This window comes from Orbicella franksi, chromosome 14, assembly GCF_964199315.1.
Source record: "Orbicella franksi chromosome 14, jaOrbFran1.1, whole genome shotgun sequence".
NCBI classification, from domain to species: Eukaryota; Metazoa; Cnidaria; class Anthozoa; order Scleractinia; family Merulinidae; genus Orbicella; species Orbicella franksi.
In genome coordinates, this window is record NC_138158.1 from 21632002 (window position 1) to 21645757 (window position 13756).

Sequence of the window (13756 nt, forward strand, 5' to 3'; positions counted from 1 at the left end):
ATATCATTTAATTTTATTAGCTCGTTCCATTTCTTTGCGGCAAACTATCTGCATGATTTGAGACAATATCTACAGAACTAAGTACGGAACATCCCTTTTCTAAAAGCTCGACTAGCCCCTCATGATACTTACTGGGGCACTCAGCGGTTAGCCGCAATTGTTCGAGATGTTTTGAAAGGGCCTATTGAATAACTAAATGGTAGTTTTCCATACTCTTGTCTATACTTCAGTTCTTAAAATGCCTACACCCTTTCTTTTTTATATCCCCCAGCCTTAAAACGGTACCTCTTTTGAACGTATTTGCTTATTTCACCAAAAGTAGCAAATTTTGATATTTTAATAATTGCCTCTTAGCTTAACGATAGTTAATTATGCATATCTTGGCCCTCTGCTGTCTACTAAACCTAAAGGAAAACAATATAGCTATAGAATTTGACTTTGTTTTTAGCATTGTTTGACCCCAACGGAAATACCCAATTGAGTAGAACAAAAAAAACATGGCAGGCAAAGGGTCTAGTGGCTATTTTACAAAATCTTTGTATAATCGGCCTCCGACAATCCAGCCATGCGTATTTGGGCATTGTGAAAATTGAAAAAACGTGTTAGAAGCGAATTAGAAAGCAGTTATCTGAACAGTTTTCTTTACAACGCTTTATTTTGTTTCTTCATGAAAACAAATACTGAAAATGGAAAATTACAAAGCTAAAGGGCAACAAAAAGAAACATAGCTCAGTTGTAGCGTGACAAGAGGAGAGCCCGTCAAACAACAGGCCCTAATGGGCTACTTTCGATATCTTAAAATTCAGCTTGCATTGATAGCGAGACCCAGAGGCACAAACAAGATTAATGAATAAACATGTTCACTCTGTTTTCTTTGTTTGTGTCCCCTAGGCCCCGCTGCCAAGCCGAATTTTAATGTTTCAAATACAGTCTATTGGCTAACTTGGAAAAAGTACGTTGTGGGGCTACTGTAAGGTCTGTCACCTGTTATTTGTCGAAAAATATTTCTAGAGAAACTATTACTCTTTTCACTTGAATAAAATGCCTGAAAAAGCATCAAAAGTTACACTAGTAAATAAATCACGTTACTGTCGTAGAAACCTCTGCTCTGTTTACTTGCGGAAACTTCTGCTCTCACCATGCATGGCCGCTAAAGTAGTTTACTCAAACCCCCCCCCGGGGGGGGGGGGGCTACTCTACAAAGTTTTATACGTGGAGGCTCCACCCCGAGGCCTAACCCCTTACCCTTTCGTATGCCATTTTGAAAGAAAAGGAACTCCTTTCATATACCCTTAATAGGAAAAAGATTTTAATCAGCTCTTTACACTTAAGTGAGAATATTTGTATTAGCTGCAGAGAATTGGAGATAAGTTTTTTATTTTCGTTTCGGGTTGATAGTTAATCTTAGGCAATGTTTGCATACCGTCGCATTCCGGGAAGCCGTATGAAGAGACTGACAAAATATTGGGTGGACGTTTTCTTTTCCTTCGCGCATGCAATCCTAGTGGCTATTGTCATTTTTATAGAGATGGCAGGATTTTTATGTAATTCGTGTTGAAAAAATATCTGGACTATATTTTTCATTAGCAGCTAGGGGCTAATGGCTCTCCATAATTACTGATTTCGTTCCCTTTATAAGGTGGCAAACTTGCCAACAAAGCTTTTTAAATTGTAAGAATGGTAAAAGTATAATACACTTGTTTATAGTCATTTTTTTATGTTTAGAAAACTAAACGGCAAGGGGAGTTCTGAGGTAAGACATTCTGTTCTGTTACCAAACAATTTGTATTTTACTGATCTATTTCATCAGTTTGTGCACAGGTTCGAGGTAAAATAAGTGTTCTTCTGGTCATAAATTTGTCTATCTACTCTCATGATTAGCTCTACGTTGAAAAAATGTCAGTAAATATCTTGATTTATCGGGCTGGAGCCGAATCTGGGAAAACAACGCAAGTCACGTTACTGTATTAATATTACCCAGCAAGCTTCAGTCAATCAATCAATCAATCAATCAATCAATCAATCAATTAATCAATCAATCCATATATTAAGCTTTAAAAACTTATTCTTTGTTAGGTGGGTGTTGTCGAGGACCAAGTTCTCCGCAAGGCTCAACCTGGTTTACTCTTTGGTAAACCAAAGTTTGCAATTTTTGTGACCGCCTTGTACAAGGAAAACCTGAATGTAGACGACCCTTCAGTGCACAGCGAAATTCTTGGAGCAGCCTGTGACGTCATAAAGTACGCGCTAGAATTGGAGAAAGCCAAAGGAAATGGTAAAGAGTTATTTATTTCTATTGTGGATCTTAAATATCGAAGAGGCTTATAAAAGGCAGAAGGTCTGCGATTAATTGAGTTGTGGGGCCGGGAGAGGGGGGGGGGGGGGGAGTTGGGGCGAAGTGGGGGAGGAAGGCACAAGGTCGGAGACGAGAAAGGGAAAAGGCTGACAAAAATGATTTCCATTTTGAATTTTGCGTTTGACTGCTGTGTGGCCTTCAATAGTTTCCGTCACAGAGTTCAGCGGTGAAACATTGAAAAATAAATCAAAAAAATGAACACCACTTCCGGTTTTCGATGCCTTGAAATTTGCTAGAAGTTAGAGGATAATTTAACGAACAATATGATCTTATTACGACAAAACTTTCCAAAAACTAAACTGGCAAGCCATATAACGTGAGTTGAGTAAGCTAATCGGATTCTAACTATTAAGTTTCCAAGCTCGCATTTCAACAACTGTCTTTAATTTACGTTGTGACTTGAAAGAGGCGGATTTAATTTCAGGAACAAATTCAGCCCAGGAGTGGTAAATGAGAAGTGGAGATTTTCTAGTAGCAAGAGTTTTGACAGAAGGGTTGACAAAAACAACTATTGCCAGCAAGTAAGCCTGCAAAATCAGTGAAATATATTGACGGTAGTTAATTGTTCCAGAATCCCGGACCAGAGCAATCGTCGCCTTTGACCCAAACCAGTGGAGCAAGTGGTATAAAGATGATCCAAAACTGGCAAATCTAGACCTTCGACATCCAGAAAGACAACTTATTCCTGACTCCCAGAAATTCCTGGACACTGGTGGAGATGTGTTCTTCTTACTCAAATCAGACGCGCAGGGTGAACTGGACAAAGTTTTTACTCACCTTCAGGACAAAATGAAAGATTATTGCAGACGCTTTGATGTGACAAAATCCCAGCCCGCCAATAAAGTAAGGCAATGAATGTTTTCATGAAGCTTAAAAATGAGGCTCGAGTTTTACTGAGCCCTAAAAGACACCACTTTGAAACGGACAGAGAATGTTTCCTCTAGTTTCCTCTAATGCATCCCTAAAAGATGCCGTGAAGGCTAAGAACAGTAGGATTTTGTCCTGAACACCTAAGAGAGACTAAAATCCTTGCTTAGTTACACCCCTAAGCGAGACGACGAACATCCTCAACCTTTCCACATTAGAATCTCCCCAGGGTAACGCATATATACTTTCATATTTGTCAGTAGAACCATTTCAAAGCAACAAAAAGCAACCAAACTCGTATTCTTTCTCTGTTATAATTGATTACCAAGCTCTTCTAATAGGGAAAATTAGAACAACCATACTAGTACTGATACATTCAACCTTGGCGAAGCCCAGTGATCCTCAGATGTAACAAACCAACTGTTAAATGCACTACCTAGAGGCCATGAAAACTTGTACATTCGGTTATAACAATGCATATCGAATCTCCGTCTTTAAGAATCAAACGTTAATATATAGATTTAGCCAAGCCTAAAAGTGGAGCTCCTGGACCGCTTTGTTCAAAACCCGATTAAGATTACCCAGAGTAAGCGAGAATTTTGATTTGAGCCTTGTAACTTTGCGGTTTATAGTTTTGGCCTTCTGTTTTGATTTTGAATAATCTCAAACTACCCCAGGAGCCCTGACCCTAAAGCAGTGACAAACACTAGTATAGAAGATAAATTTATACTTCGGTTAACTTTTAATCCTGGGTTGGCGTTAACCCAATTTCCGAACAATCCGGCCCTAATTACAACAAATTAACCTGACATGAGGTCGCGATCCAATCGAAAACAAGTACTTGATCGGCTGTCAACTTTAAAAAAACACATGACTTTGATGAGCTATAAACCTGATCCCGCGATATGGTCACGTGATACTGGTCAGCGGATACCTTGTTTTGGCAGGTATCAATTGACCATAACATGGATGTCAAATATCAAAGACGTACGCTGTAAACCAAGACTTGGCATTAGCTGGAGCATGGCCGCCATATTGTGCGACGTCGTCGTCGTCGTCGTCGTCGTCGTCGTCGTTGGGCGCAGGCGCCCGCGATCCATGACCATGAAAAAAGAGTTGCATGGGTTTCTATTTATATGCATGTATGTGGTTCTGTTCCTATAGTTATGGTGCTGAGCTAAAACCAATGCGTTTTCTTTTTCTTTCTCAAAAATCCAACAGTGAGAGGAGAACACGCTATTTCTGGACTTTTTCTGATGTTTTGTACTAACCCGTCGCCTTGTTTCTCTTAGAGGGTCCTCCAAAATTCGTTCACTGATGGAGTAGCTAATCCCTGTGATGTGGAGAGCATCAAAACTTATATTGTGAAGAACAATGGCGCTCTGTCGGGTCACCCTGGCTCAACATACCTACTGTCGCAAAAGTTTGAGTTCAACTGGACTGTCATTGGAAACATGGACAAGGTAAATTAAAGCCGTACGCCCAATTTAATCTCCAGGTTTAGAAACAGAAAATAAGATAGATGTTAGCTGCCTCCAAGAGATTATTTTCACTGTAGCCCTCTACACAGATTTGTGCTCGTCATTCCTCCCTCTCGGGAGACGAAAGATTGTCTCTTACCACTCTTAACACTGATCTAGGATTGATCTCTTAGGTGGAGGTTACATACATTTAAGTGACAAAAACTGACATTCAATTGCAATGGGGTGGGGTGGGGTGCATGAGAGGCTTGTTTTTGGCTAGCTTTTAAGAAAATCATGATGGCAGAGATTGATGTCAAGGCTTTGGGAGCCGAAATCGAAGTTTAACACCGTGTATGAGTTTGTGTATGGTTCTATCGATAGGATTTGCAAACAAAAAACGGGTACGCAGCGTTTGCGGTCTTTGAAATTTTCTAGATATTTTTCAAATCTGAACGATAACAAAATAGGAGTATCGCACTTTCGCACCGCGCCATTATCTTTTAAGTGACTCGTCTCCTTTATCCCATGGTGGGTTTAGTCAGTAGTGTAGCAGCTCTCGTAAGCTTGTAATTCTATTTGTCGTCATTGCAGCAGCTGTTATTGTTTTGGGGCTAGGGTGCAATGTTTCTGTTGTTTGTTGTATTGTCCTCTCAAAGGGTTTCAAGACATTCATGTGAGATCTTACGAGGGCTGCAACATGGCCCGGTTTAGTTGGAAAAAGTACCAAAAATTAAAAGCTAACTGCGGTGTTAGTTCTCGCCGTGGCTATTAACAAACACATTAGGAGGGAACGAAAGAAAGGCGTTGTTGGGAATCTAACTTCTTGGAACTTTTAGGGTATATAATTATAATATAATACTGCAAATTGTGGTGTGAAAACTAAACTGACTAAATATTTGAAATCAAGCTTTTATTTGATTATTACAGATCCAAAAAGAAGACATGGTTGGACGAAAATCTGCCACCGACACTGTCATTCCTCAGACGGACAAGCGTGCCCACATCGCACGTGTGCACGTGATACCGGACGTGCCACCAGTGAACAGTCTCCTCAGACATTCCCGTGTATTCCGTGAGTCAGTGCCGTACGGTCACATAGAGAACCAACCAGGTCGAGAGGAGGGACTAATGTACATGCAGTTGTGCAACAACACAGAGGTTTTTAAGACGATACTGCAGAACATCGCTGGAAGTGATAAAGAGTCTAAGCTAGGTGAGGTAACCCCCGATACCTTGATCAGTGCTGTGCAGCCTCTCCAGGGAACCTACTGGTATGTGCCCAGTGCTGGGGAATTGAAGTTACCCACGCTCAAGGAACGAAGGTAACTCAATTTTTTTTCATTGACAGTTGTTTAATGTCTTTAATGCATGAGTGTTTTCAGTTGCTTTCTTTCTTACTTGCATTAATTTGTAAGAATCTGGCTGCACGTGTGAATTTCTCGACGACAGGTTCTGGTTATTTTAAAGCAATGTCTTTTTGCATTTTACAGGTTTGAAATCCTGGATTTTTGGAATGTGAGAAGTCCTACAAACGACTACTTGTTTTACAATCAGAAGGAATACCTCCACCGCATGACGACGGGTAGCTACAGCCCTGGGGATCCGCCAAGTGACCGAGTACTCCGCCTGTTGGACTACGCCTTCCAACAATGGAACGACCAATGGTTCAAACGCAAAGAAATGCCTAAGTTTCCTCATCTCTTCAAAATCATGAGTGATCATGATTTTAAGCAAGCTTCTATCATGCTTCGGAAAGGATGGGCTATAAAGGTGTCTTTGGGAAGATTGCTAACTACAAACAAAGCTTCCAATCTGGAAGATCCAACATTCTTTGGCAGAAAAGCTGACACATTCACCCTTCATCCGGATGAGCTCATTGTGGGAAGGATGCCTCCGTGCTTCTCCCTTGGGCTTGGAAAGGCCGTCATGCCTTACCTTCGCAAAGACGAAACGATGCCAGCTTTCTTCAAGGGACTGAGTGAAGCTGCAGGAATGGGTCACGTAATACCAGATTTTGAAACGCTTCTGCAAAAAGGTCTCGGTAAAATGATTGAAGAAATGAACGCCAACATGGGCGAGACTGAAAAGCAGAAAGAATTTGTCCGTTCCTGTATTCTAGCTTTGGAAGGAGTTCAGAAGTACATCAAGAATTTCGGTTTCCTGGCAGGATACTTTGCTCACAACAGCGACTTTGCGTTATCTGAAGCGCAGCGGTCAAACATGAAAAAGGTAAGACTTAAATAGTGCTGAACCACCGATTAAGGTAGTGAAAACGGTGTAAACGGTGTTCGTGGACAGCTATATAATTACATTATTATTTCTGTTAGGGGAGGGGGGGAGATGTGCAATGACTTTCCACCCCAAAGTTTTTGTTTCTCACAAGGACCTGTAGCTCTGAGGTACAATGTTATATTATTGTTAAGTATCTCTAAGTTATGGAAATACCTTGGACAGCTCAACGTAAAGCGCGGGCAAGTGGTTTTATTCATATCTTTCTTATTTGGCCCCAAAGTCAAGAAAGAAAAGGCCTAGAGAATTACACCGGACGAATACCTCCAACTGAATGGAAGCACGTTCATGGTTGCTTCGAGTGTTTTATTGGTGGTTATTCTAGTGTACCAATACCCAGTATTATGACTTGATTACTGAAGTGAGAGAGGTTACGGGGGCTAATGGTCAGTGTACCATAGTAGATGAAGGCTCAAGATCAGGAGGTCCGAGTTCAAGTCTTAGGGTGCGTTTCTTTAAGAAAATCTGAGATTGGATTCTTAAATCCGGAAATGGATTTTGCGTTTCTTTTCTTAAAAGATTAGTCCAAGATCTCTCGGATCATGGTGCCTGAAAGGAACCGAAGAATCCACTCTGGGCAGGGATTTTTCGGTTGCTTTGATGCACCATGATCCGAGTGATCTTGGATTGACCTGTTTAGTAAAGAAACGCAAAATCCGTTTTCGGATTTAAGGACCCAACATTGAATTTTCTTAAAGAAACGCACCCTTAATCAGGGCCATTGTGTATTGCTATTGGGCAAGACACTTGCCTCTCACAGTGCCACATTTCAGTCAAAATGGGCACTTCCGTCGAACTACAATCTGACACAAATCATCCGCAAGGGGTAGCCTGCGCCTAATCAGTGAAGTAGCTTCTCGACAATCCATGGAGAGCAGTCGTTTCTTTAGTTGGAGTTAAGCACCGACCTTAGTAAGCACCTTAACAAACAGACCTCGCATTTAAAAGAACTATTGACAAAAAAAAATGTTTTCTCTCCGCACCAGATTAAAGATAGAATGAATAAGATCTCTAATGACCGACCAGAAACCTTCATTGAAGCTGTTCAGCTGTTATTCTCCTTTCACTGCTGCCTGCACCTGTCAGGGGAACCCACATCCATTGGGCGACTTGATCAGCTCCTGGAACCTTTTCTCCAGGAAACCCCTACTGAGGAGGCCCAGGAGATCATCGACTGTCTCTTTGTCAAGCTGTGTGAACACGTGCATCTCAACTCACGGCTGTTGAATGATCTGGGTACTTGGGGAATGAACGCTGTACCGTATGCCAGCACGGGAACGTTTCCCAATGGCGATGCTATCAACCAGTGGGTTCAGCAGGTGAGGACAGTTCATTATCTTATATACAGTTTCCATTATTAAATCATTTCCAGACATTGACAATGGTTGAGCCAATGTTTTGCTATTTTAAAGAAATATATTTGGCTGCTGGTTTTGCATGGGTATAAAGTGTCAGTCTTTGAGAATTTTGACACAAACTTTTTCTAGTCATCGGTCACTTTAATTTTAAGTTATAACATACATAATGTTTGATTCCGTTTCATTATTCAAAAACCTTCTTAAGGCCCATGCTGGTTTGTAAATGCCAAAAATACTGACAAAAATATATAAAGCGAGATTTACTGGAATGTAGCTGAAACACGGTTTAAGTATAAACGGATAGATATTACAGAGCTTTAGCAAACCACGACGGTAACGCTCACGAAAACCTCTCCAAACAGAAGGTATGATGAGCAAAGAAATGGTTCTGCACGTGCGGTTTGAATCTTGGCATAGTTATAAAGCCCCGGCCAAACGATTGCAATATGACAACGCAACATATCGCAACATATCGACATGTTGGGTGTTGTTGGCTCAAGTTTGAAAATGGTCAAATTTGAGCCATCAACACCCAACAGGTCGCAATACTTCGCAAAAGAGTGTCCAAACGCGCGAAACATGCCGCGCCCAACAATGTTGTGATATGTTACGTTGCAATGTTGCAATCATTTTGCCGGGGCTTTACCCAACACCTACAAAGCAGCAGCGTGAAATAACCGCGTTCTGCGTATTTTGGAGAACCTGAACCGTAACGGCTAATTATTTCGTATCTTCTTTTGGGATTGAACGCTGCCATATCATATTTAGCCTGAGCAAGTTTTTAGATCGATAGGCTTCCTGAACAGGTGCACACAGTCGCGACATTCGAACGTAAAATATAATCAATTTTTTTTTTACAAGGCGTCGTCCTCGGCGTCACCGTCGTCATTGCTAAAGCTCCCTATATGTGAAGGGCGAAAAAAACAAGACAACGATCTTTTACTTGAATTGTATTAATATATTGGTGAAAGTATGTATTTCATCTGCTCAGATCACTGTAGGAGGTTACAAGGCAAACAACGCAGAGGTTCCACAAGATGCCTGCAACGCCATCACTATCATGTGCTTGAAGGCCTCACGCAGGCTTCCGCTTAATGCTCCATGTTTGTCCTTGCGAATGCACAAGAATATGCCTCAAGAGGTAAGCTTCAGAAAAAATAAGAAAGAGCCGGATCCCTCATTTATGAGCCCCTTTCAAACGGCGTTTTCTGAAATATATTTTTAGTTTCTTCCCACACTGTGTGGTTACTTAATTTTAAGGTCGTCTCCTCATTGGTATGTAAGACTTACTTACATGGGAGCGCACTGAAAATAACTCGGGCAAACTATTTAGATTTCAAATATTTGCCATGGGGCTCGAGAATCTGCTCACTTCCCTCAATTTCTACGAGTACATTTAACTATATCATTCGTTAACTTCTCCCGCTCGATTCAATTTCAAACTACGATCGAAACACAGCTCTAGTTTCAAAAGAAAGTTTGATGATAGAGTTCATTTATTTGCGTAGCGTCTTATAAATTAGGAGCCTTTGAATATCCTTCTTTTGTTACTTTGCGTTATAATTAATGTCTCCTTGAGGGTAGAGAAGAGAGTTACACAGCCGTTCTTCCAGGGGGTAGCTTATTCTGGCGCCTGGTAGGAGACACCGATTAACCTTACAGTTGCAGGATTATCACCATTACCTTTGATACAAACAGGTTCTCCAAGAGGCCGCTAAGGCTCTTCTCAGCGGAGGGGCCCATCCCATCCTCCCTCACGACGATCACTTGATACAGGGCCTTGTTCAAGCAGGAACATCAGCCGTGCCAGTGAGCCTAAAAACCGCGCGAAACTACGCCTGTGACGGGTGCTATGAACCAATCATTCCCGGCGAGACGGACTTCTCACTGGATTACGTGCCTCTGTTGCAAGTGCTTGAGATGTCAATCAACCATGGGTCTACATATTTACTCGCTGGGCCTAGATTCTTGGAGGGAGTACCTCAGTCTCTACCTACAGCTCATCCTGAGGAAATCGTCAGCTTTGAACAGGTATCAGTTTAACTCTATGGCTTACGTTTATAATATCTAAAATCACGCCAATCGGCATACTTGGTATGCCCAATATTTTCCAGATATTGGAAAAGATAGGATTTCTAAAGTTATGTTGTAATCATCATGATAAAGGTCTTTGTTACTTTTTTGTATGTTAACGAGTTAAGCTCGCTAAGCAACGTGTTGGGAAAAAAAAAACACCCCTCAATATTTTTCACGGTTCGCCCCTTTTTTGGCTGTCAAGATTAAGGCACTGGACTGCCAGACGCTAGGAACTTCGCATGATTTAGTTGTACGTTCATTCAAAGTTGCTTTATTTTTCACGTGCAAGAATGTGACTAACACAATACAAACGTGATAAGATCTAATCGAAATCGAGTGCAGCTGCTGGTTTTGAAGATCCAGAATGGAAGGAAAATCGGAGAAAATCGAGAAACAATAACAAATTCAACCCAGGACATTGAGCATGCAATTAAGTAATTATACATTATGATCATAATCGCACTCTGTCATACTCCTTAATGGCGAGGGTCTACTAATTACACTATTCCTTCATCATCAGTAAGTTATATCACTCACGTTATCACGTTGTTCCTTTCTCAGCTTAAAGAGGTTTTTGCTCGTCATCTCCGTGTGCGAACAGAATATTCCATTTTCCTTCTGCTCCTCAACTATGGCAACATCGCCGAGTTTTGTCCCAGTCCTCTTCTCTCTTCCCTCATTCGTGGCTGCCTGGAAACCAAACGGGATATTTACGACGGAGGTGCTAACTACACTTTGATTGGTGTCCAGTTCATCTCCTTCGCCAACACCGTCGACGCTCTGTACGCCATCAAGCGGCTTTGTTTTGATCACGACTCGGCCGTTATTTCCTTGGCCGAGCTTGTTCGCTGTCTCAAGTGTGACTGGGGATACAACATACAAGAGCCCTTCCACGATGCGGTCGCAGGAACCACGCGTGGTCAGCGGCTGTCTGACACGTATATGGAAGTACGTGAGAGGGCGCTGAGCCTTCCCAAGTTTGGAACCAGCGCGGGCGCAGAGAACGAAGACATTCAAAGCATCGCCAGGTTGGTTAAACAAGAAACTTTCTAACGAGACAGTTTTAGAGTAGATTTTTCATCGCTCCAAGAGATTCAAAATTAAGCTCAACGTTTGTCCTCCAAGGGATGGAAGAGCTTACTTTCCCCATAGTGCTTGCGCATGCGCATACTATAAACTTCAGTTTCTGAAACATTGAAGTGACCACGAGTTTTGATCCTTCCCGCTGGTTGCGATATTAGATTTTCGTATGTTATCTGATCTGATATAAACTGTTATCAAGGCTATCCTGTGACGGCTAGCCTGTGCCCATATTTGGTCCTTGTCTAATTTACAATGTATCCTTCTTGCAGTTGGTTAGCGGAGCAAGTTTCAACGGTCACCAAAAAAGTGGCCCGCGATGCCCCAGATGGACAACCGCTGAAAGGACTGATTGACGGCTTAAAGAAGAAGTATTCAGTTCCCGGAGCACCATGGGATGTAATGCTGCCTACAGGATCCGGGACATTTGAAGGATACGTTGGTTGGGGAGCAGGTTGCGCGGCCTCTGCTGATGGTCGGCGCTCTGGGTCGCCAATTGCTTCAGACTTAAGCGCTGCTCCAACTCCATTGGATAAACCTGCCATACCGAAGAGCTTCGATATCTACAGGTGAGCGTGAGAGAAATGTCGAGGCGCTTTCCACTCAACTAGGAATTCCGGAAATTTCGAAACGGAGACATTGAACAAAAAATTACGGAAAAATTGTTTTAGTATAAATTTACTAGTCGTTCAAATGCAAAGAAGCGCTCTCCATTTTGTCAACAACCGTACACTGCTAGGCCAGTAACTATCTACAACAGGATAGAACAGCGTTCGTGAGAGTGATAGAGCGCTAGTGCGTACATTTATACTAAAATGCAAATGATCTGTATTGGTTACTGCTGACTTCATACTGCAAATAGCAGATACAAGGGTTAGCCGCCCCCCACATCCCATATCCTTCTCTTGTTCCCAATGCTACTATATACTCGCCCTGATTCAAGATACCATCTGTTTCCATGCATTTTTATTCAAGGTCGCTTAAAAGCTGGAATATGGACTCCATAAACGTTGGTTTTGCTAACGGTGCGGAGATTGACCTAAAAATTGACGAAAATTTCAAAGACGATGACTTGGTGAAATTCCTGCAAAATTATGCAGAACAAAAGAAAGGCATTGGAGGAAATATCTTGACATGTGAGTAAACAGACTTGACGCTTTATCAAAGGCTAAGTCTTATTAAGTAGTTTTGCTGGTTTTGTTACGTGTAAAACGAGTAGAAGTTTGTGTTTTGGTTTATACTGTACGAGCAAGGTTAACGAAAGATCAAAGACCTAAGTAGAAGATTTTCGTTTTATTAGATTCAAAAGTTAGTTTGAATCGAACTGAGTGACAAAGATGAAAGAAATAGCATGCTGTGGAATTAAAATGCTAGAATGTTTACGTTAAGTGGCCGATAGGACAGCATCGTTGCACGCAGCAGGAATACAGTAAGTTTGTGACTCGAATTTGTTCGTGTAAAGTAAACCTAAAACTCAATTAGCTGTGACTGTCGCGTACGACACAAGACTTTGATACATGTTTATAACCCAACAACAATCATGGCATCGAGTCCACCTACAATGTTTAAAAATATCATAAGTTGTATGCGAATCATGAATAACGTAAGCAGCACGAACTACTGAAGTCACATTCATCAAAGTTTGATTCTTCTTTGTTTATGCTTGTTATTTCTCTTATATTAGTTACCTGCGCCAACCCTGACACGTTCGCTAAAGCTCAGCGGAATCCAGAGCAGTATGATCTCATCCGAGTACGCACAGGGGGCTGGAGCGAGTTTTACATTGCTTTCTTCACCGACCATAAGAAACATCAGGAGAGGAGAATGTATTACCACACTACATGAAGTACACAACGCTCGGATCTTAGGGCCATGAAGGAAAAAAGAAAAAAAAAAACGACCGTCAACACATTGATTTGTTGCTTACGATAACACAACTAAGATGAGATTTTTACTCTTCAGGAAAAGGTGTGCATACGTACAGTCTCTTCCGAACAAGTTATTGCTTTTTTTGAAAAGATAATCTAGTAATGACTTACTAATTCATGAATTTCGAAATTTTGTCATCTCTTAAGGTATGGCAATTCTAAATCGAAAGCAATAATTGCATTTTAGTTTTTAGGTAGTTTAATTTTTATTATTTTCATTATTTTTCTTAATTATCGCACACCTAGAATACGTACAAATAACGCTGCGCTTATATTACCCTACTTACAATACTAATATGGCTACTTACATGCACGTCACTATTTACTGACAATACAAAG

At 41.3% G+C, this 13756-nt stretch overlaps 1 protein-coding gene across 1 annotated transcript; it reads left to right on the plus strand.

Moving 5' to 3' along the window:
• Nucleotides 1–2169: 2169 nt before the first annotated feature.
• On the plus strand, nucleotides 2170–13334 carry LOC145468256 (putative dehydratase PflD). The gene is made up of 12 exons (XM_081451936.1): nucleotides 2170–2275; nucleotides 2928–3199; nucleotides 4516–4686; nucleotides 5614–6008; nucleotides 6177–6915; nucleotides 7962–8294; nucleotides 9325–9474; nucleotides 10032–10364; nucleotides 10971–11437; nucleotides 11762–12058; nucleotides 12465–12625; nucleotides 13174–13334. The coding sequence occupies exons 2-12, from the start codon at nucleotides 3146–3148 to the stop codon at nucleotides 13332–13334; spliced, it is 3261 nt and encodes a 1086-aa protein (XP_081308062.1). The 5' UTR covers nucleotides 2170–2275; nucleotides 2928–3145.
• Nucleotides 13335–13756: the final 422 nt, after the last annotated feature.

What these genes read in the sequence shown, in the direction of transcription:
- LOC145468256 (XM_081451936.1), top strand. Translation starts at nt 3,146, where the DNA reads ATGAAAGATTATTGCAGACGCTTTGATGTGACAAAATCCCAGCCCGCC. An exon ending in TCAACCAGTGGGTTCAGCAG is followed by an intron (nt 8,295 to 9,324) that starts GTGAGGACAGTT and finishes TCATCTGCTCAG; the next exon opens with ATCACTGTAGGAGGTTACAA. An exon ending in AAATCGTCAGCTTTGAACAG is followed by an intron (nt 10,365 to 10,970) that starts GTATCAGTTTAA and finishes TTCCTTTCTCAG; the next exon opens with CTTAAAGAGGTTTTTGCTCG.